Source organism: Camelus dromedarius, chromosome 20 (assembly GCF_036321535.1).
Source record: "Camelus dromedarius isolate mCamDro1 chromosome 20, mCamDro1.pat, whole genome shotgun sequence".
NCBI classification, from domain to species: Eukaryota; Metazoa; Chordata; class Mammalia; order Artiodactyla; family Camelidae; genus Camelus; species Camelus dromedarius.
In genome coordinates, this window is record NC_087455.1 from 3,925,743 (window position 1) to 3,946,750 (window position 21,008).

The window sequence follows — 21,008 nt, forward strand, 5'->3', positions numbered from 1 at the left end:
GGCTGAACCCACAGTGACTCACGGAGCGGCAGACACTCGTGCTCCCACCGGGGGCTCGGCTCGGCAGCAGGCGGGCAGCCCTCGTTACTCATTCTCTGCCCTCACACGTGAGGAGGCCGCGGCTGGGAGAGGTGAAGCCGTGGGCCCGAGTGGCAGAGGCTTCCGTGTGGTCTGAGCAAGCCCACCTGGTTGGAAGCAGAACCGGGTCTAGTGATGGAGAGTGGGTTTTTCCCCCTACACCCCCTCTGGGGCTCTTGTGGCTGGACTAATGAGAAAAGTGGCACAGGACAGATTAGTGGGAGAAAAAGCAACAGGTTTTAATTCATGCACGTGGAGGTCTCTTAGAAATAGGACCTAAGAAGTGGCCAAAACTGGCAGCTTTTATACTTTTTGGACAAAGAAACTGTGTGAGGAATTGGCAGGGAAAAGAAGCTTAGGCTTCGGGTGATTCACCAGTGAAGAATCTGAGCAGAGCTGGGGCTTGGGGCCGTGAATTAGAATCAGGAGGTTTGTTTACACTGGCTTCTCGGCCCTGGATGCCCTGTCTCTGGCAGTGAAGGTGTCCCACCTGCAAATGCGGGCAGTGCGCGTTTCACATGAGAGACTTATCTCCTGCTCTCAGGGTGACAGAGAGAAGGGTCACTGTCCCGCCTGCATTGGCCGTTTCTTGAGTAACTTTATTTCAAAATAATCAGTATGCCATTGAGAGATATTTGAGGGCAGCCTGCCCTGGGCCCCAATACTAGTCTCAAGACATTCCAGGCAGCCCAGGGTCAAGAGGAACTGGGGACCCCAGGAGCACAGGCACCCAAGTGAGGGTGGGTAGGACAGCAGTGGGGGGCTGGCCTTGCCCTGTGCTCGCTGGGTTCCAGGGCCGGGTCAGTATGCTAAGCCCAGCCCCCTCGCTGGTGAGTCTGGGGGCTGCGGTGGGGCTGCACTGGTCTTCAGTGAACAATCCTGCACAGAAACTGGGACTAAGACACAGTCAGCCTGAGAGTTATCCACGCCGGAAGCTGAAAAGAGAGAGTCGAAACCAGTGAGATGAGTTACTCAGATATGCCGCTTTGTGCTCTGGACCTCACTGCAGAGGGTGGTTCCCCATCACTCTGTGTCCCGCACATCCAACAAAATCTCAGTGGCCCAAGCTCCCGCAGCCACCAGGCTAGCTCCGCTTCCGTGCAGCCTCTGTCCACTCTGCTGCATGTCGTGGATGTGTCTCATTTTGAAGAGCTGTAAGAGAAGGTCTGGGGATATGTGAGTTCCTCCCACGTCTGCCATGCCTCCAAACAAAAGGCAGCAGTGAAACCATTTGATACTCCTCACCCTTCCCCTAAAAATTCAGCCAGCTTCTGGAACCACCTGCCAAGGAAGATGGCCTTGGATGCCAACAGGTCAGTGGTCGGTCAGTCGGGTCGGCTGGCTCACCCACTGACGGAACTCATGCTCTGCAGAAGGTTATTTGCTCTGAATTGGATGCATAAAGACTCTACGTCAGTTCTCGGAGAGTCACACTTTCCTTTTCTTGGTGGGGAGGGCACGGAGCTATAAACAGACCACATCAACAGTGGGTCACATGCTGCCACAGCGGGAATTCCTGGGTCCGTGGAAGCAAGAACACATCCCCAGTTCTTGGGGGACGTCCTGGAGTAGGACACAGCTAAAGAGTCTTCAGAGACTGAGTAGGAATGAGCTTGTCAAAGGAAGATAGACTGTTCAAAGTTGCTTTTTTGATGGAAAAAGCCCGTCCATCCTGCATTAGACACCAAGATGAATGCCAGGTCGCCTGAAAGCTCACCTCACTGAATGTGAACACGTGCACCTTGTCCTACAGGACACTCTGCAGGTGGCTCCAGGGCAGCATCCCAGAGGCCCTTGTCAGTGTGTGTGCTGCGTGTCCGTGGGTGCCGCGGGACCAAGAGCCTACAGGATGCGTGCTCCTGTGGTCTCAAAGCGGAGAGGCACGGTGCCTGACAGAATGGTTGCTGTGCAAGCAAATGCCCTTTCACTGAGGGAGCGGCTGAGTGAATACATGAATGAATAGAAATAGCCAAGTGCACTGGGAAGGAGCTGACACTGTTCTGAGTGCCGTAACCTTCATCAAAAGGAGAGAGTGGGGGAGGAAGAGAGGGAGGGTTAGCAAGAAGGGCGTGGAGGGAGCGACCCAGGCCCCTAGGGTGTGAGACGGGCAGGGGTGTGGTCAAGCCCGTGAGTTTTATTTGGTGTTTGCTGTGCTCCAAGCTGTAAGATCTGGGGATGACACAGACAAGTTAGAAAACTCTTCCCTGGGCTGAGAGCTTTACCTTCACTCTGGGGACTTGCCTGCCTCAAAGAAGGAGAGCAAAGCTCCTTTCCAGGGAACATTTGTTAAATGCCCACTGTGGACAGAGAGGAATGCCAGGCCTGGGGAGGTTCGCATGTGCCAGGCAGCGAAGTCCTGAGGGCGTGCACCTGTTGCTTTCTTTGTCTTGCTGCTTTGTTCAGGAACCACTTAGGCAAACCCATGAGACAGAGGACGCAGCTCCCAGCTTTGTTTTGTCTCTAGCCTTAGGGACAGGGCGTGCTATTGTAAACAGTGCTGAATGTTTGCATTAAACCTGTACTGTGAGTATCTTCAGATGTTCGCAGATACTGGTACATGCACTTTTGACATCTTTGTCTTGGGCTGTATTTCAGCCATTTGGCCAGAAGTAGGGAGAAATGGGGTAGTAATCCAGATATATCGGCCCTGAAATCCAATTTAGGACTAAGAGGAAAACGCAAAGCTTGACACAAGCTATTTGGTTAATGACTCGATCCACCTGTTTGCTCTTTCCTCATTTGCTGGCTTCCTCCTGTCTGGAGAGGAGGAGCTCTGGGCCACGTTTGTTTTGCCAGTAACTGTATCATGTGCTTGCTCTTTCTTTCAGGACGTGTGCAATGACTGCCCTCCAGGCCCCCCGGGCCTCCCTGGTCTGCCAGGTTTTAAAGGGGACAAAGGTCTCCCAGGAAAGCCAGGGAGAGAAGGCGCAGAAGGGAAGAAGGTAAGGAGAAAATAGGAAACAGTTTTTACCATTGCATCGTCTTGGAGACCCCAGAGTTGCCTCGCTGGTACATGGGGAGGGTTCTACTCAGGGGTGTGGCTGTGGGGGCAGAGGTCACTGGGGTCGTCTTGGGGACTGGCTACCACGCCAGCTAGCACGGTAGCGGTGGGTCATGGCCATGAACGCATAGCCGCACTCCCGTCACCACCACTCGTCTGCCCCCTTAGCTCACACACGCTGGGGGTGGGGAGGGGACAGGGAAATCTCAGTGGGAAATCAGTGACTAGATGTGTAAGGGGGTGGCTTGCTGATAACTCTGGGTGTGGGCTCCAAACACGCATTCTTCTTTTTTGTGGAAGTGTAGTTGATTTACAATGTTAGTTTCAGGTGTACAGCAAAGCGATTCAGTTATACATATACATACATACATTTTCAGATCCCTTTCCATTATAACTTATTACAAGAAATTAACTCTACTTCGCTGTGCTGTACAGTAGGTCCTTGTTGTTTATCTATGTTATATGTAGTGTGTATCTGTTAATCCCAAACTCCTAATTTATCCCCCGCCCCACTTTCCCCCTTGGTAACCATAGTTTGTTTTCTATGTCTGAGTCTGTTCTGGTCCAGACACTCATTCTTGTTGGGGTTTTTTCTCTTTTGTTCCTGCTACAGGGAGATGCTGGTCCCAGAGGCCTCCCAGGGCCCCCAGGAATAGCTGGACCACAGGTCAGTGAGCCTTCATAAAAACTGTGTACAATTATTCTGCTCATCTCACTGGGTAACCTGAGTTTGAGGACGAGTGACGTCCAGTGTAAAGGAATGATGGTTCTAAAATCAGCAAGCTCACTCACTATTGTTAAAAGCAAGGAAGCAAACAGAAGCACTGTGGTGTGACAGCCACCTGTCGGGTATCCGGATGGAGAACCACGAGGTCACCCAGGCCCTGGCTGGCGGGTGACCACATCTAGCGTTTGCTGTTGTCCGATAGACTTTGAAGTTTCATAGGGTCTTGACAAACCCGACACCACTGCTTCGGGAACTGCGGGCATCAGGTTTCAGTGTTGCTGAACAAGAGACTCTGCCCTGGGGCAGCATTAGGTTAAGAGACTGCAGCAAAGCGTAGCTGCGTCAGGGCTATTTACTGAGTCTTACCGCCCCTTTCTGGGGTCATAGGTGGTGGCTGAGCTCCTCGCTGAAGGATTCTGCAGGTGGGGAATTTCAACTGAGCCCTAAGTATGCAGTCTTTGCTGTCAGCTTGCCGGCTGCTGGGTGCTGCCCCTGCCAGGGAATGGCCTTTATTCAGAGAAACAAAAGCAAATCAATTAAATAGATAAGGAGTTCCCTCCACTAAGTAGGAGTTATTTTCTATATCAGCCCAGCCCTGCTTGAAGTGCTGGTGTCTTGGGACAATGGCTCTGCCTTTGTTCTTCTATAATTCCTTTCAAGGGAGAGTTTGTTCCTTTACATAATCAAGAGAAAGCCAAAGAAAGCTTCCATCCAGAGAAAGAACACAAATTAATGCTGTATCTGAAAGACAGGGGTTTGCTTCTCCACTTGGGAGTCCATGGCGACCTTGAGAAGTTCTCAGGGTTCGCCTTGCAGAATGAACTCCCAGGGAGCCGCAGTCAGTAGGCGAGATACCTGGTGTGTTAAGAGCTAAGGCCAGTTTACCTGCTTTGAGTACTATCCCCTGCAAAGGTCAGCATCATCCTAGGAGGCAGAGATATTTCCACCTTACAGACTAGGGAACTAGAGTTTGGCAAGATTAAGTGCTAGTGTTATGAAACTAGTGGGTGGTAAGCCAAGGTGATCCCTACTATGCCCCACTAGGTAGCCTGCTGTTAGACTCCAGTAATGCTACCTCCAGTGCCAGCACCAAGGACAGCTCCCAAGGAGGGCAAAGCTAAGCTGCCTCTGGTAATGATCCTGTAACAGCTTCCCCTTAGGACCACCTGTTGTTGGGAGAATGAGTTGCAGAGTACTCTCCGGCTTGCCTTGGTTCTTGGCTTCAAGCTCAAACCTGTCTCTGTGCTCTTGGTTCATCCCAAGCCAATCTCCAGGAAATGGAACAGAGGACTGTTTCGTGTCCTTTCTGTTGAATTTCACTTATCTCTGCCAGACCTGGGGGCACGAAGATGAATTTGTAAATTGAAAATGCTACTCATAATGGAGCATCTATGGCCACTGTCAATGTCCTTTTATAACCAAAGGTCCTGGGTGGTCACGGGTCACATGCACCACCAGGAAGGTTTGATTTGCTTGTTTGCAGCTTGTGATCCAGCCTCTGGGAAACCAGCTTCCCTAAGGTTTGTCTTGCAGATTTACAACTGTTCCCTCTGGCTGCCGGGTCTGGGGAGGTCACTGACATCATCAACTGCAGAGCTCTGACCTAGAGCTTTCAGACCGCGTAGACACTGACTCTACGGGTTAGGGTCTGAGGTAGTGGCTGCTGTTTTGATTATGAGCCATGTAGAGGAAGAAGCAGCAAGATGGTAATCAGAACATGATTTTCTGGAAACATAATTTTCTGCAGAGTCAGATGTTAAAGCCTCTTCCAGTTTGACTATTCTGTCCTTCACGAAAAACATGGTTTTCTTCTCACCCACATGTGCACCAGTCATGTAATGGGAGCTGTAGGACTGGAGACACTAAATGAGCAGAAGCCCCCACTTGGAGCCCACGAGTCTGGGAGGCAGAGTCATACCTCCTCTGCCAGAAAAGGTCCTGGAATCCCATTCTGCCCAGAAGGCAGCCCAAAGCCATTTAGTCCATGCTCTCTTTAGGAGAGAAGTCTTTTCACCTACAGCTGCCTCGATCCTGGAAGGTTCTCACCAAGCATGGCTTTGAACAGCTCCCTTCCAAGTCAGGAGGTATAGAGTTAGGTCAGATATGGGCCATGCCTTCTAGGGCCTGATGTTGTGCTGGAGAAGAAAGACCTACAAGGTGGTGACTCTTGGAAAAATCAGACTGGGGCCAAGGCCACCAGGAGCAGTGAGAGCTCAGTGGTTCCTCAACCTGGTTCTGCCTCTTACTAGCTGAGTGAATTTCACTTACTAATTATAGGACTTGGGCAACTTATTTGACTTTCCTGAACCTGGGGTCCCTCATCTGTAAAAGAAGAACCATGTGGCTTATCTCACAGAGAGGATGTGAGAATTACATATGGGAACATTTACAAAGCACCAGGCCTGATGCCCAGCACATAGGAAATGTTGGATGCATGTAACTGTGGGTGGTCCTCATAATTACTGTTCTGTCTGAGTTAATAACAACTATCACAGATTGTCAGGAGAAGAGTAAATGATTTTAAGAAAAATAATGCCATAGGACAGGTCACCTGTGAGGGCCACCTGGAGGAGGAGGTAGGATTTTAGTTGCATTGGAAGGTTAGGCAGTGATTTGTCAGGCATTCTTGGCGGGGTGGGGAGAAAAGGTTTTGTAGGCAGAGAAACAACATGCAAAAGTTCAGGGACAGGTCTTAGTCTGAGAATGGGAAACTTAATTTGAGAAAGTTTAGGCCCTGTTCTCAACAGTTTGTAGACACTTCGAGAGAATTACCTGTTTGATGGATTCCCAAGAGCCAGCATCCTTAGAGCAGCCTCTGGTATGAACATAACTTCTAAATAACTGTTAAATTGTGCACTTAGCACATGATGGTATTGAGAAAATATAATTAAAAACTAAACAGAATTTTCCTCCAAACCAAAAAACCTCTCCACAAAGGTAGAAGACAAGGAAAATAATTACATTTTTGCATAAGCATTAAGCCAGAGTATTGTGTGCATCACAGGCAATTCCACTAAAAGATTACAAAGACAGAAGTCTCACCCTTTCGTATGGTCAAGCAGCTATGACCCATTACGTCCATGTCCTCAAGATGAGCAAACAATAACTAGTCCTCACAGAGGAGGACTGGATTGCACTGTTGTTCTGTTCATCCTAATTCACCTGGTAAGCGGGGTGGCCATCTGCTTTAGTGAATTAGCTTTGTATGAAAGAAAACAGACTTCTCACGTCTTTTTAACTGGAGGTAGTTTGTAGCTTGAAACAAGGGGCCCTGAAGTTAGGCTCCTCCCTTCCTGCAGAACCCGGGAGATGGGGCTTTATTTTCCTTGATGATTACATTTCGAAGCAATGTTCCCAGGTCCTTGAGAAAGACTTTCCTGGGACCTAGAGCTGGCAAAAGGCTTATTTAGCTTTGGAAAAGCTTACATACATTTCAAAGCGACAGAGAAAGAACTCACAGTGACGAGTTTTCTAAAGTAAATGCTCTAATAAAAGGGGTGTGGTGGGAGTTCCTTCCCTGATTTTCAACAGGAAGAACAAAGCCCTTTCAGTCGATCCTCAGTAAACATCTGCTGAAGAGAACCGAGCTAGCCAAGTAGCAAACTAGTAATGACCCTGGGATGTGGGCTCCAGGGGGCCAGGTTGTTTTTTTGTTTTGTTTCTAATCTGTCTTTGATGGCTGTATTCTCTGTGCATAGAATGGTTCCCAGAACATGATTGATCAGACTCTAAATCCGGCAATCTGCACATCATAAAACTAGTGGGACAAGGCGTCACAACCTAGGAAAATAACCAGGAAAGTAACCTGGTCAGAGCAGGCAGTTTGGATACTGACAGATCTGGATTCGATGCCACATCTTGTTTTTTATTAGCTCTGTGACCTCAGACAAATGACTTAACCTCTCTGGTCTTCAGGTTTCTTAATAATACACTCTGATAATAACCTCTACGTCAAGCAGTCGTCCTGGCTAAATTAGATAACATAGATATAGTAAATGTTGTTTTGCACCAGCTCGGGATATAAACAAAGAAAAACATGGAATGAGATCTCATGCGAAAGCCCTGGCAGAGGACCCGGCAGAGTAGGGGCTCTGTAAATGTCAGCCCTCTTTTCTGGAAGGAAGTGAGTCAGGCTTGGGGGTGGCTGTGTTTGTGCTGATCCCCAGCTGCGGTGGAAGAGACAAGGACAACTGTGGCCAGCCTTGAGCTGCTGACATTTTAGTTGTTAGATGAGGGCTGAAACCACTCTAAGGCCAAACTAAGGGCTGAAAATTGAAAGGAAACCATTTACTTTTAAGGCAATTGTCCTTAATGTCAGAGAACCAGTGTGCTGTTCTATGTCACTGCTTTTCGTTGAAATTATAAAGTGGCTGCAGACAGTGTGCTGGCTTTATCGACTTTAAAACAGTAGAAATAATTACATGCAAACATGTTGGAATAAATGCTCTTCCCCTCTGAACCTACTGCTTTTCTCCTCTACACAACAGCACTTGGCGCTTTGCAGGCATGAGATCACCTAACCATCACGGTACACTGCAGGGGGGCAGCCAGCGTGTTGTTCGGTAGTCACTGTCCCCATGAACTGCTGATGTGGTACAGCAGTCGGGATGGGAAGAGGGTGGGTGTGATGTTTCAGTGAGAGAACTGTCGGGTTCTGGACCTGGAAGGACCTTCATAGATTGACATACACCCCTATCCTTCATTTACCGGATGAACAGAGTGAAGAAGGAGCATGATCTTCTGCAAGCCGCAAAGACAAAGGATGCCGGGCCTGGCACCAGAGCCAAGGCGACTAACCACCAGTGACTTCTTCTACTGCGTAGTGCATTCTTTTAAAGGAACTGGGATGTTTTTGTTTAATAGCATTTTACTGAAATACACTTGTTAGCATGGGAAACATGGGGCCAAATAGGTGACCATTAAGAGAGATTGGAACCTTTGAATGTTACTTTGAGTTGGTCTGTGAAACTAATTTTGGTAGGTTGCACATGGTGTCTTGATGACTGTGATAATGAAGATAATGATGATGATGTGAGGAGGAGGGGGCAGTGGTGGTGCTGGGGGTGAGCGATGCGGTGACGGTGGTGACGAGGGGGAGGGGGCGGTGATGGTGCTGGGGGTGAGCGATGCAGTGACGGTGGTGACGAGGAGGAGGGGGCGGTGGTGGTGCTGGTCTACTCTGCGATGCCCACAGACACCGTGTTGACTCTGCTCCTTTCCTTCCCACTCTTGTAACATCCCAGTTTCCTCCTAACTGACCCCGTCTCTTCATCCTGGACCTTCTAGCCCGCCCTGCACCGCAGCCAGAGGCACCCTCCTGAAGCCTAGGGTGGTCCTACCTCCTTCTGCTGGTTTCCAGAGCCTACAAGTAAATTCAGATTCTCGGGCTGACACAGAAGATTGTCAGTGAAGTGGGCTCTGCCTGGATCCCCAGCCCCATTTTCTGCTGATCCCATCCTGCCCCCCACAGCCCAGTTAAGCCATTGCACCAACAGTCCCTCAACCAGGCCTAACTGTTCTCATCTGCTGACATCCTGCCTGGCCTGCAGCACCGTCTTGACAAGAGACTGATGAAGAATGAGTGATTGAATAAGTGAAAGGATGTAATGCCAAAATTTTTCTTTTGCAAGGTAAGCTCTAGCCAGATTTTCAGTAATGTTCCTTCTTTCTTTTTTTCTCCTAAGGGAAGTAAAGGAGAGCGTGGTGCAGATGGTGAGACTGGGCAGAAAGGCAGTCAGGTAAAAACTTATTTTATAAGGAACCATCCACCCTGAAGAAACATCACTGTTTTTCCTAGCTAACTTTTTTCCCCAGATCCCCAAATTCATTTCTGAAATCATTTCTTGCCTCTTCTTTGTCTTCGGTAGGATTTTTTTTAATCACGTTTTTGTGGTTTCCACCTTGGTTCATTGGCACACTCCCCTTCCCCCATTATCTGAGGACCTTGTCTTATCATTTCTTTAAAAATACGTTTTAAAATGTTGTGCTCGTTCAGAGCTTCTTGCTCACTGAGATGGCGGTCATTCATCACAAAATGCCAAATGCCCCTTCTTGCCTCCCGCGAGACTCCCCCGTGCTGCAGCCGAGAGCTTCGCAGACCCCCTCCGCGCTGGGGCCGCTCCTCCCGGGGCCTCGGGAGGCGCTGCTGACCTTGACGTGCTGCGCCGCCTCAGGCCGAGCGCGGCTCCGGTCCAGCTCGGGTCGCCGCCGCCGCCGCCGCTCACCCCGCAGCCGCCGCTCCTCAGCTGCTAGCGGCCTTCCTGCACTCAGACTGGCTGTGGTGCTTGGGCTTTGCTGCTGCCACTCCTTCCCCGCTTTGCTTTTCCTTCCCTCCTCCCGCCTGCCCGTCCTCTTTCCTTCTGAGCCTTCCGTCCGTCTCTCAGTGGGCGCCCCGCGCCGGCGCCGCCCCGGGCTCTGCGATGCGGAGCGAGTAGCGCGCGAACCCCTGCCTCGCTTACCGGAGGGGGCGGGGCGCGCGAGCGGAGGCGCGGAGGCGGTGCCATCAGAGCTGCGCGCAAGGTCGGAACGACAGACTCGGCTAGAATTCCGTCTGTATCGTGAAAAACAGCGTGTGTTTGGGTTATTCTTATCGGAGGGAGTTGTCAACGGCAGTGCTTCTCTGCTGAGCGTCACTGCAGCTTGTGTTTCCCTGCGGAGGGATGGGGGGATCTCAGGGGAATCATTTCTTTCATGGTGGTTTGTTCGCTTTTACAATGTTGTTGTGCTACACTAAACGTGAGACGCGGTGCACTCTGCCCTGTAGCCGGTGTGGCTCATCCTGTAATACACGTGGACTCCTCTCCGCGTGGGGACGTGAATCTCTTATAATAACTGTAATAGGTTCATAGATTCTGTCGTTCAGTTAACCTAACAGTCTCCATTGTGGGTATAAATGGTGTGTGCATATATTTATTTGTTTTAAATTTTCGCTATGGGATACTTCAAACGTACATAAAAAGAAGAGAGTGTGATAAAAAGTGTCCGCCTGGCACTTGTCGCCCAGGCACAGCGCCCTCCAGCTCTGGGGCCACTCCTCTGTCCCTCTGTACCCTTCACTGCTTCCCCCACACCTGCTTCCTCCACATCATTGTGAAGCAGATCCAGGTCCAGGATAGGTTTGGTTTTGTTAAGTACTGTTAGATACTTCCTCAACCACCTACTGAAATACATAAAAGTATGTATCTCCATGGTTGTTATCTGAGTTAGAAATAGATTCTGGCTTGTTGTCTGAAATTTAGTGGTTTCGTAAAGTGAAAAGCTTTTCATGAATCATTAAAAAGAATTGCTCTGTGTTTTCCTAGGGTTATCCAGGAGTTCCAGGTTTCATGGGGCCCCCAGGGAACCCAGGGCCACCAGTAAGTAATTATTTTTAATCCCTTCATCTTTTGGCCTTGTCATCCGTACACAGTCCACACTCACTGGAGGTGCTGTCACCTTGACGTACCTCTTATTTGAAAGACTGGGCTGACCTGAGAGGTGTCCAGGGGTGAACTGGAAGTGCAGGTCCCGGAGGCATGTGGGGTGAGCACGGAGGGTCTTGAGCAGCATTGAGGGACAGTGTAATTAGAATGCTCCTGGGACGGGAGGCTTTGGAAGGGATGGACAGGATCGATTTACTATTCTTTATCCAGCTTGGGATGGGGGAGCCAGGGATAATTCCAAGGTTAGAATCTTAGGTAAGAAATGGAGAAGCAACTTTCCCTCTCCCATAGGAACCTGTCCCATAGTAAGAGGCTCTGGGAATCACAGGGTGTTTATGCAAGCTCAGACTTGCTTGGATTTACTATAATTGATAACAGTAATAATAACTACGGATTATTATTACTGTGCAGCATTACTATTTTCAACAGTTCATTCATTAGCATTCTAAGGCCCTTGTTATCAGTGTAACTGCAACCACCATAGTATCACCCCATTTATTACCCTGCCCCACCCCACCCCCCAGGGCAAGTGTTCTCCTTGCTCTTAGAGTGGCCGTGGTGCCGCCGTTGACTGATGCTCTTCTCAGCAACCTTGCCTCCCTTTGATCTAGGCGGCCCACGGGTTACTCTTGTCCCTCCTCTGCTCGGTCCACTGTGGTGGTTACCCGCGGTAGCCATGGTAACGGGCTGTGGGAATTAGCATCCTCACCAAGCCCAGGCCTGGTTCTCTGGGGTTTCCCACGAGTTCTTCAGGAGCCCTGGTCTCCCAGACCTTGCAGAGAAGGGGTCACTGGTAATGGCTAAAGGACCCTGAAAGGGAACCTGCTTCAGATAGGGACCAGCGTGTCGTAAATAATGAAGGATTGTGAAGTTAGAATGTATGAAATTAAGCTTGCTGTGTCTCCTTTTCAACGGCGTCTAGTTGGCTTCTAATTGTAACTATGTGTTAATTCTTAAAATCAATCAAGTTGTTTTAAGTGTATTTTTTTTCAATAAAATCATATGAGAACATGAAACATCTTTCAGTTCATGACAGATTTTTCCACCAAAATCGTGAAAAGGTAAATCGTCTGCAAAAGCATTGAAGCTTTCCGAGTTGTCCGCAGAGCCTACCTGAGATCTCTCATGTTCAGTTCGTTCCCCGCCCCCTCCTTGTAGTGCCTTTGCTGTTAACATCTTTTCAGTTTCTTGGCCTCAGGTCTTAACTGTTCCAACTCTGCCATCTGCACATTTGTGAATGACCTGGTAGGGAAATGATCCATTTGCTATCGTTTGATTTTGTGAAATTCTGCATATGTTTCAAAATGTATAATTTCACTTAGGGAATTTCTCTGTGCTGTGTTTGCGTGTGTTATTGGATTTTGTGGCATCTGATCCACAAAGAGAAAGACTGATCAAGATGGCAGCAGTACCGGTAGTGGGAAAAGGCATCGGCGTGATGTGAGGAGGGGACATTTGAGAGGGAAATACTAACGTATAAAAAAGCCCATTTCTTGAATTAATCATTTCATACCATGATGGCTGTAGCTTCCCTGCACATCTAAGCAGCTGAAGAGTTCATAAAAAGTACTGAGTTAAAGCCCCATCCTCTTCCCACCCTGGTAGCTCCAAAGCCTAAAACACATCCCAGCCCAAGTGGAGCCCTGTTCTCTTTCCGTTGGGAGCTGCCACGACTTCGAACTCTGATGACAACAGTAGGAAACAGCTTATTCTCCAGCTTGATGATGAACCTGAGATTCACTAACAGTCACAGGCAGAAGCCAGCTTGTCTGCCTCCAGCTGGTTGGTGTGTTCTTTCAGCACCAGGCAGATGTGTATGAACTTCCACTTCGTGCCCTGCCTTGGACTGTTAACTGCCCTTGGGAATAGACGCTGAGTCAGCTGCCCACTCAGGGTTAGGGGCCAGCCATGCAATAGAAACTCAAGAGCAGGAAATGACCACTCTTGGTCATTCACGCATTGTCTTTTGAGTGTTTATTGTGTGTGAGATAGCGATGCTGACAGACAAAGCTCCTTTCTTTGGTAGTCTATTTTCTGGAGCTCAGTCTGCATTCTTCTTCCAGGTAAAACCCTTACCCTGTTTCTAACTTGCTAGTTTAGCTAGATTCCGGAGTCCAGGATGCCAGAAGCTTTTGGCAAAATTACGTAGAAGAATCCAGGTTAGGAGTAGAAGCTCGATTGTTCTGTGAGGTTTGGACTAGATGTGTGATTTTCCTTTGCAGCAGCCCAGGTGCAGGGAAACACGAACCTTGTAGGCCATTTGTTTAAATATTATCAACATCTTTTTGTTTCATGAACTTTTACTGGGTCATCACCTAGTGAAAGACATGGAGGCAAATCAGACTGCATCTTGTTTTCAGGATTTGTTTTACATGAAAATTAAGACACTTCTCCTTCAGCTATACCAAGTTTCTTTGAGGTTCAAGACCACCGTGTGGTCATTTCTGTATCCCTAAACCTTTGCCAGCACCTGGTACAGCATAGGAGCCCAGTAAGTGTATGTAAAGTGACCAAAGACTGCTGGAAAGGTATCAGTGAAGTGCTGTGAGAGCTTGCTTGTTCGTTATCCCATGTCTAGTTCTTGTCTGCACTGTTTCCGGTCTTGGGTTGGCCAACAGACACACGGAGACCACTGTCACGAGACTTAGGATGATGGCGAGCCCTTTGTGGAGATCTCCTAACGCGGCCTGGTGCGGGCTCACTCTGTGTGTGTGTTACCTGACTGAGTTCTCGCAACAACTCAGGTTATGTAGGTGCTGCCTTTTTTCTTTTTCTCCGTTTTACAAAGGAACTGAGGTGCAGAGGAGTGAAATAACTTCCCTAGGGCCAAACAGCTAGTCAGCGGGGACCCAGGACGCCGACCCAGGAGCTCTGGCTCTGGGAGGGTGCGCCCCTCGCTGGTGCCCTCTGTCGCATGCTAAGCACGTTGTAGGAAGTGCCTCGTTTACCCCCCACCTCCATGTGGCATGGGCAGTAAGGAAACCGAAGCATGGTGGCCTCATGCCACTCGATCAGAGCAAGTAGGAAGCAATGTATAGGCTAGTCTAAGGGGCCTCTTAGCCGGCCAGCGAGCATTCATCTAGTCAAGAAATACTGAGTGTGCACTGTCTCCAAGGCATTGTTTTAGTTCCCAATAAACAAATAAGGTGATAAACACTAAGATGTCAAATGGAAGTAAAGGCTACAGAAAAATAAAAACAGAAAAGGGGTGGTGAGAAGCAGGGACATTCAGTTTTGGATCTGGTAGGCAGAAAATGTCTCACTGAAAAGCTGACACCTGAGTCACGACGTGGAGGAAGGCAGCATATGAGCCCTGACACGTGGAGGGTTAGACTACTGGCGGTAGGAACAGCATGTGCAAGAGCCCTGGGGCAGAAGCATGTCTGGGGCTCACTTCACACCACTTACCCGTGTAGAACTCCTCTCCCCTTTATCCATATGTACATCTCTTTATCCCTGAATTGATACAAGCAACTGTCTTCTTTATCTCCCTAGAAGATAAACCTAATTGTTTGTTTCTTGTTGTCTGCCCTGAAATGTTCCCTGATGTTAGCTGAAAATGTACACTCTGAAGGGAGACCATTTACTCTTGTCTTATGGGTAATGGGCTGGTGAATGCTTTGGCCTTTCATAAAACGTGGCTGCTGTCCTCCGAACATTTTTGTATTCCCAGAGGCTATCCCAGCCTGATGGGGAAGGCAGAAGCATCTTGGGAGTACTTGAACGGTTCAGGCAGCTGGGAAGGGGCACAGGATACAAGATCTGTGCGTTGCCTCACATGCAAAGAGGAGGTGCTGAAGATCTCTGTTCAGTACACAACAAACCGGCTTTCTGCTTTACCATCCTTTAGGGAGCAGATGGAATTGCGGGAGCTGCTGGACCGCCAGGAATCCAAGGATCCCCAGTAAGTTCCTCAGTGGATGGGATCCACCTTCGGTTTGTGTTTGGACCTTCCCAGAACCCCAAGAGTTTGCCCTGGTCGCCCCTGCCTCCTGCGGCTCACATCCCCAGGGTTTATTCACTGCTGGTTACCACGGGAGGGGTTGCTTTCCCTTAGAGCCCTGGTTACCTTGCCTCTGAAATGAAGGCTTGGATGAAATGACCTGGCAATCTGTGATTCCAGAATTCAGTTTGCAACCAGTTCAAACTGGCCCAAGGTTTAACCCCATCTCTCTATTCCTATTCAATGCAGTTTCCATCTGAAACAGGCACAGGCAAGCAGAAGGTGTTGGTGCTAAGCCATCCTGAGCCTGTGGTGGGAGCCAGGCAGCATGTCAGACAGGAGGTAGCCACTGTTATCCAGTTGTTCAAAAAGCAGAGTGAAATTAAGAAAGAGGAAGTCACAGGTCAAGGTACTGAAACCACACAGGTGGAGCTGGTTGAAACCCAAGGCTTTTATCTCAAAAACCAGCACTGTATTCATTGCATGAAGCTGCCAGGACCACTCTTGGTTTCAACCCCATAAAGCCAAGGTGAACCTCAGTTTACCAGGCATGTGCTCACAGTCACTACATGCATGTTCCCCTAAAGGAATATATGGTCCATTATCTCATCTGACTGCCCCATCACGAGGATTATCTCCATTTTATAAATAAAGAAAGTGGGCATCAGGGAAGTGAAACTACCAGTTCAAGGCCACATGGTGAGGAGATGTCAGAGCCAGCTGCCAGCCCTGCTCTACAGGAATCCCAGCATCATGTTCTAGGTAGGGCTATTGCTAACAAACAGGTCAACTCTGCCTTGGTGTCTCAGGACCCTGGGGTCAAGAGCACTTTAGGGATCACCCAGGACATCTTCCTCCTCCTACTCAGATGGGGACGTCAAAGCCTGATGGGTGGGGTGATTCATTCAAGGTCAGATAGGAAATTGATATCCAAGTTGGGAATTCAGTCAGTTTGAAAACTCCCATTTCAGCATTCCTTCTATTACTCCACTGTGTTGGAGGGTTGGGTTAGGGACTGGAGGGATGTTAAATTTGCAAGATAAGAGACACGTGGTTCTCTCTACGATCATCGACTAGTCAATCCTTTGGAAGCAGCCCACCTAGAAGTCCCAGGATGAATAAAATACAAACCATACTGCAGACAGCTTTTTATTGATTCTCAGACAGAAAACGATTTCCCCAATAAAAACTAATGGACCGTTTGCCCATGGAGAATAAGATGTAGGGCCCAGATGTAAATCATTGTATTCCTAGGAATTAAACTACGTTTAATAAGACATTGATTCTGTCCTGGCGAGTTATGCCTGTGCTTGAAGCTGTCCGTGGTCCTGATATTTCACCATTAACATCCATCCAGAAAATAGCAGAAGTTTCCTTAGCACAAATGAGTGTCGGTAGTTAAAAAACAGAAGTAAAGAAAGTTAAATGGGGCATAGTAAAAAAAAGAAAAAATACACACAAAAATCTAAAACATTTCCATTGCATTTTGAATTAAACCATATAAATTGTTTGCCAGTTTTTTTGCCTTACACTGAAGGCCCTCATTTTTATTTCTATTCCCCTGAATGGAGTCTCATCATTTTCTTGTAAAAAGAACATCCACCCATTTACTATTTGTTGCTTTTTTAAAGAGTGGTTTGAGTATATATCAACACCTGTGAAGCAATTTGAATGTAGAATTCTAGTTTGTTAGGATTTTTTTGCTAATCTTTTATAGCTGTCTTGTGGTACAGCTAACAGCTATCTGTTTAGATAGTGAGTGTCTCATCTTTATCTATTTTCAATGTCTTAATTTGCATAAAAAGATCATTCTTTTTCTGCCTGAGTTTCATGGGGTTACCTAATGAATAATTAAATTATATAATTTCCATAGCAAACAAGTTATGAAAGCAGGTTTAGGAACAAACATACTGACTCATTATTGAGTCTTCAGTTCACCAGATGGGAACAAAAAATAATCTAAACAGTAAATAGTTTAGTCTTATGGGCTATATGATCTCTGTTGCAAATATTCACCTCTGCCATGGAAAGGTGACTCAGTCACAGAAAATGTGTATGCTAACAGTCAAGACTGTGTTCTGATAAAACTTTATTTGCAAAAACAGGCTGAGAGCTGGAGCTTGCTACCTCCTATCCCAGATCACTAGTGTTTCCATACTAGGATATTTGGAATAATGAGCATCCAAGAAGGAATCTAGGAAGCTCTGTTATCAATATTTAAAAATTCCTAATGGTGATGGAATTTTGGCCAAAGTTGACCAAAAATCCACCTTTCTTATTAATGTGTTTGCAGATATTTGGGATGTGGGGGAGGGTAAACATTTTTTGTTTTATTATTATTATTTCGCATCAGTGTAAGTGGCAGTATGTATAAACAATCCCGAATATTATGCAACAGAAGTCTACAGACATGCAGGTTATGTCAAATTACTATCAATACAAATGCGTAAACATAGCATTTCATTTTTAAAAAATTAAGAGCAGCCACTCAGCGTGGATATGCAGAGTGAAGATAACTTTTGAGAAAAGGTTTTCACAGACCAGTGGGTGAACCTAAAACATTGTCCTTTCTTCATCAGTTCCCAAGGGTCTATGACAAAAAATTCTCAGTACCTTAATGATATGATACTGGTATCTTTCGTTTTCTTTACATATGGAAATAAAATTCAGTTACTTGAGTTTTTATTGAGTGTAACTAGTGCTTAATAAAGGAAGTGTTTTTTGGTCCCCTGATTGGACCTTTATATGACCATACATAAACTCTCTATAAATCTGAAATAAATATCAAAATTACTTGCTTTTGCTTTTCTTCGGAGGGGATAAAGTCACAACCTTTAAGAACATCTCATTTTATGTGGCATATGGATTAGAATGTGAAAACCTGACATCAGCATTTTTTATTACAAAAGAAACTGGCAGGGAATTATAAGTTACCAGGAATTCTAAAATATTCCTGGTAGAGACACAAGATGATATGAAAATGCCCGTCATGATAAAAATGATTTCATCTGATTTAGAAGTTCTGGTTGACAGTGATGTGTGTTTTTGGTGAATAAAATGGGAAATGAATTAGTAATTAATGCAGTTTTGTAAACACAGTCTTTCAAGGTTGATTTCATGGGGGAAAGGGATACTAAGAGCGACCACTGATGGTAAAAAGTTTGCGGACCTCTGGATAAGAGGGCCATAGTAACAAAACCGCCCGTTACACGCACCCCAGTCAGTTCTTTACTTGTGTTGAATCCTGTGTACGGAACACCTGCGGGTGCTGTGGTCGGTGCTGTCAGCAGGGTCCTGAGTCTCAGGCAGTTTGGGGACAAAGTGCAGAGTTGGATCTTGACCCAGGTCTTGTGGACCCCAAAGCTCCAATATCTTCTTCCCACTGTGCCTCTCAATCTCTAGTTCTCCCTGAGTCCATATAATAAGGCCAGAATGAGTCCCAGTGTGCACACCAGCCAGCACATTAATGCTCTGTCCAGGGTGCCTCCCTGCCCTGCGGGAGGCGATGCCTGGGAAGCAGCAAGGCGGGCTGGAACATCCGCCGCTCCTCGCTGAAGCTCCTCCACCACACGAGACCAGTTCTGGGTGAGATCATTTACTTACAGAGAGCCAGTCCCAGAGAGCTAATGGTGCTTTGTGTCTTGGATCTTTTAGGGGAAAGAAGGTCCTCCAGGCCCCCAAGGTCCCTCTGGATTACCTGGCATCCCAGTAAGTGGCATTTTAAAAAATCCAGTTTCTCTACTACAAAAATAAGCAAAGAAAACTATATTGCACCGTTGTTAAAGCAAAGAGTGTTCACTAGGGGAGTTCTTGGCATTACAAAAAACTAGAAGAAAAATAGTGTTCACTAGGGGAGTTCTTGGCATTACAGAAAACTAGAAGAAAAATAATCACTAACCAAAGCCAGTCTTAGTCTCATTCTCCTTTTATGTTTATATTTGTCGTTTACTTACCTAAATAAAATTTTCATCTCTCTCTACACACGCACTTCTCAATCAACACACCATATACATACGTAACTGTAGTAAGTAATTGTGGTAATGGAAACATTTTCTATCTTCCACACTGGCATTAAATGCTCATAAATTTTACATACACTATACCCAAAAGGGTACCATAATATATATGATTCTGTTGACTTACAAATCTTATAGCTGTTTTAAAAATCTACAGTAGGTTATTTTACATGCCTAGCAGTTTTCTTCTTTCTGTAGCATGGTCCCCCAAAGTATGACCTACTTGACAGAGTACGATAATAGCTCAGGTGCTTGATACGTACTGCAAAATTACTCTCCACAAATGTTGTTCTGGGTTTTTCAATTTATTACACTTCTCAGTCGGGTCAGACTCTCCAGTACCTTAGCAGTAAGGCTCCAGAGAGCCCACACGCTGCCTCCTTCGTTGAGAAGAGATCCTCGTGTGGCTCCAGGTCTGGTGTGTGCTCCCTGCTGGGGCCTCTACTGGCCACAGCCCCACCCCGGCCCTCCACGGTGCATTCTTTTGTTCCCACCATACTGGCTTCCTTTTGGTCTCTAGAACACTCTGCATCCTCTCCTCTCCAGGCCACTGGGCCTTTGCATGTGTATTTCTGTCCACCCAGAATGCCTTCTTGTCACCTCTTTCACTGGTTGATGCCTCTCCCTTCTGCCTGGGCAAGAAGAGCCATGATAGCTTTCACATGTTGTCCTGCTGCTCCCAGGAACCAAGTCTGCCCCAGAAGTCCCCGCAGGGTCTTCTACCAGCCCCCAGCCTCCAGCCTGAGTCGCCGCGCTCCTTCCTGCGGTGTCTTGTTGCGTTGGCTTTCCCTTCTGTGCACGAGTCTCCTGACCATCCTCCCCGCTGCTCCATGCACAGGGAGACATGGTTCCTGAAGTTCAACTCTTAATTGAAAAGATCAATACTGCCTGGCCTCCGGGTCAGCCCAGCTAGTTTATCTGCTGTTAACATGGTTATGCCGGGAGCAGGCTTCATAAAGAGCTGTGGGTGCACATTGAGTGTTGGCTAGCAGCCCGGATGGTCGATAAACTTAGGTAACTGTCTATGACGGCTTCCCACCGGTGCCGGGGCGCTGCCGTTAAAGGCACTGACAAGGACCGCTGCACCTTCCCTGAGCGCCTGGGGCAGCGGGAGCACCTACACCACTGGTGTAGTTCGTCGATGCTGGGTTTGTTAGCATTGCAGGTGGAAGCACTGATTCAGAGCCGCCTAGTGACTCTGCGAGGGGGGCTGGCCATCTCTCTCTGGGAGAGGGACCGCTGAGGAGCTGAGGATGTCAGCAGCTTGCCCGAGGTCACATGTGTAGTTGGTGCCAGCGGGATTCAGACTTTCCAGTTTCCACTCTGCCTTGCCGCCTGTTGCTTTCTTTCCCTGGAACCCATTCAACCCCAGTGGCCCAGAATTGGAACTGAAGTCTGTGTGAGGTCACAGTCGTTGTATGGAAGAGTCTCTTCCATCTGCACAGGGTCCTGAAGAGCAGTGGTCTCTCAGGCAGACGTGGGGCTGAGAGGGTCTTATTTAGAGCAGGAGGTGGACCAGTAGGAGGGGAAACAGGTGAGGGATCACAGCTGGATTCCATGGAAAGCAATGTGACATGCTCATGGTCTTCCTATAGCCTAGACATGACCCTTACTGTCACTCACGGAGCCCCTCCTGTGTTCCAGGAACTAAGGGCTCTCCTGCATGCCCCTCAGTGTCCTCGTCATCTTCTCAGAAGCCACACCCTCACTCCTCATGGCCGTGGTCAAGTCAACCCAGGATGCCCAGAGAGGAGCCCTGTTGTCCTAAGTTTGACCTTGTGGAGAAGTCCAGTGGGGGCTTCTTTCCATCAGTGACAATAAT

The 21,008-nt window shown here is 47.7% G+C and overlaps 1 protein-coding gene across 5 annotated transcripts in view; it reads left to right on the forward strand.

Annotated features, from left to right (window-relative positions):
* Positions 1-21,008, forward strand: part of COL22A1 (collagen type XXII alpha 1 chain) — a 213,937-nt gene that overhangs the window by 164,900 nt on the left and 28,029 nt on the right. For all 5 annotated transcript variants that reach the window (XR_004132600.2, XM_031439674.2, XM_031439676.2 and 2 more), the window contains 6 exons: positions 2,907-3,020; positions 3,693-3,746; positions 9,491-9,544; positions 11,108-11,161; positions 15,078-15,131; positions 18,825-18,878. Coding sequence is in view for 4 of the 5 variants with exons in the window: in XM_031439674.2 (XP_031295534.1) it covers positions 2,907-3,020; positions 3,693-3,746; positions 9,491-9,544; positions 11,108-11,161; positions 15,078-15,131; positions 18,825-18,878 (384 nt within the window). In the remaining variant the exon portion in view is untranslated. The remainder of the gene's footprint in view (positions 1-2,906; positions 3,021-3,692; positions 3,747-9,490; positions 9,545-11,107; positions 11,162-15,077; positions 15,132-18,824; positions 18,879-21,008) is intronic.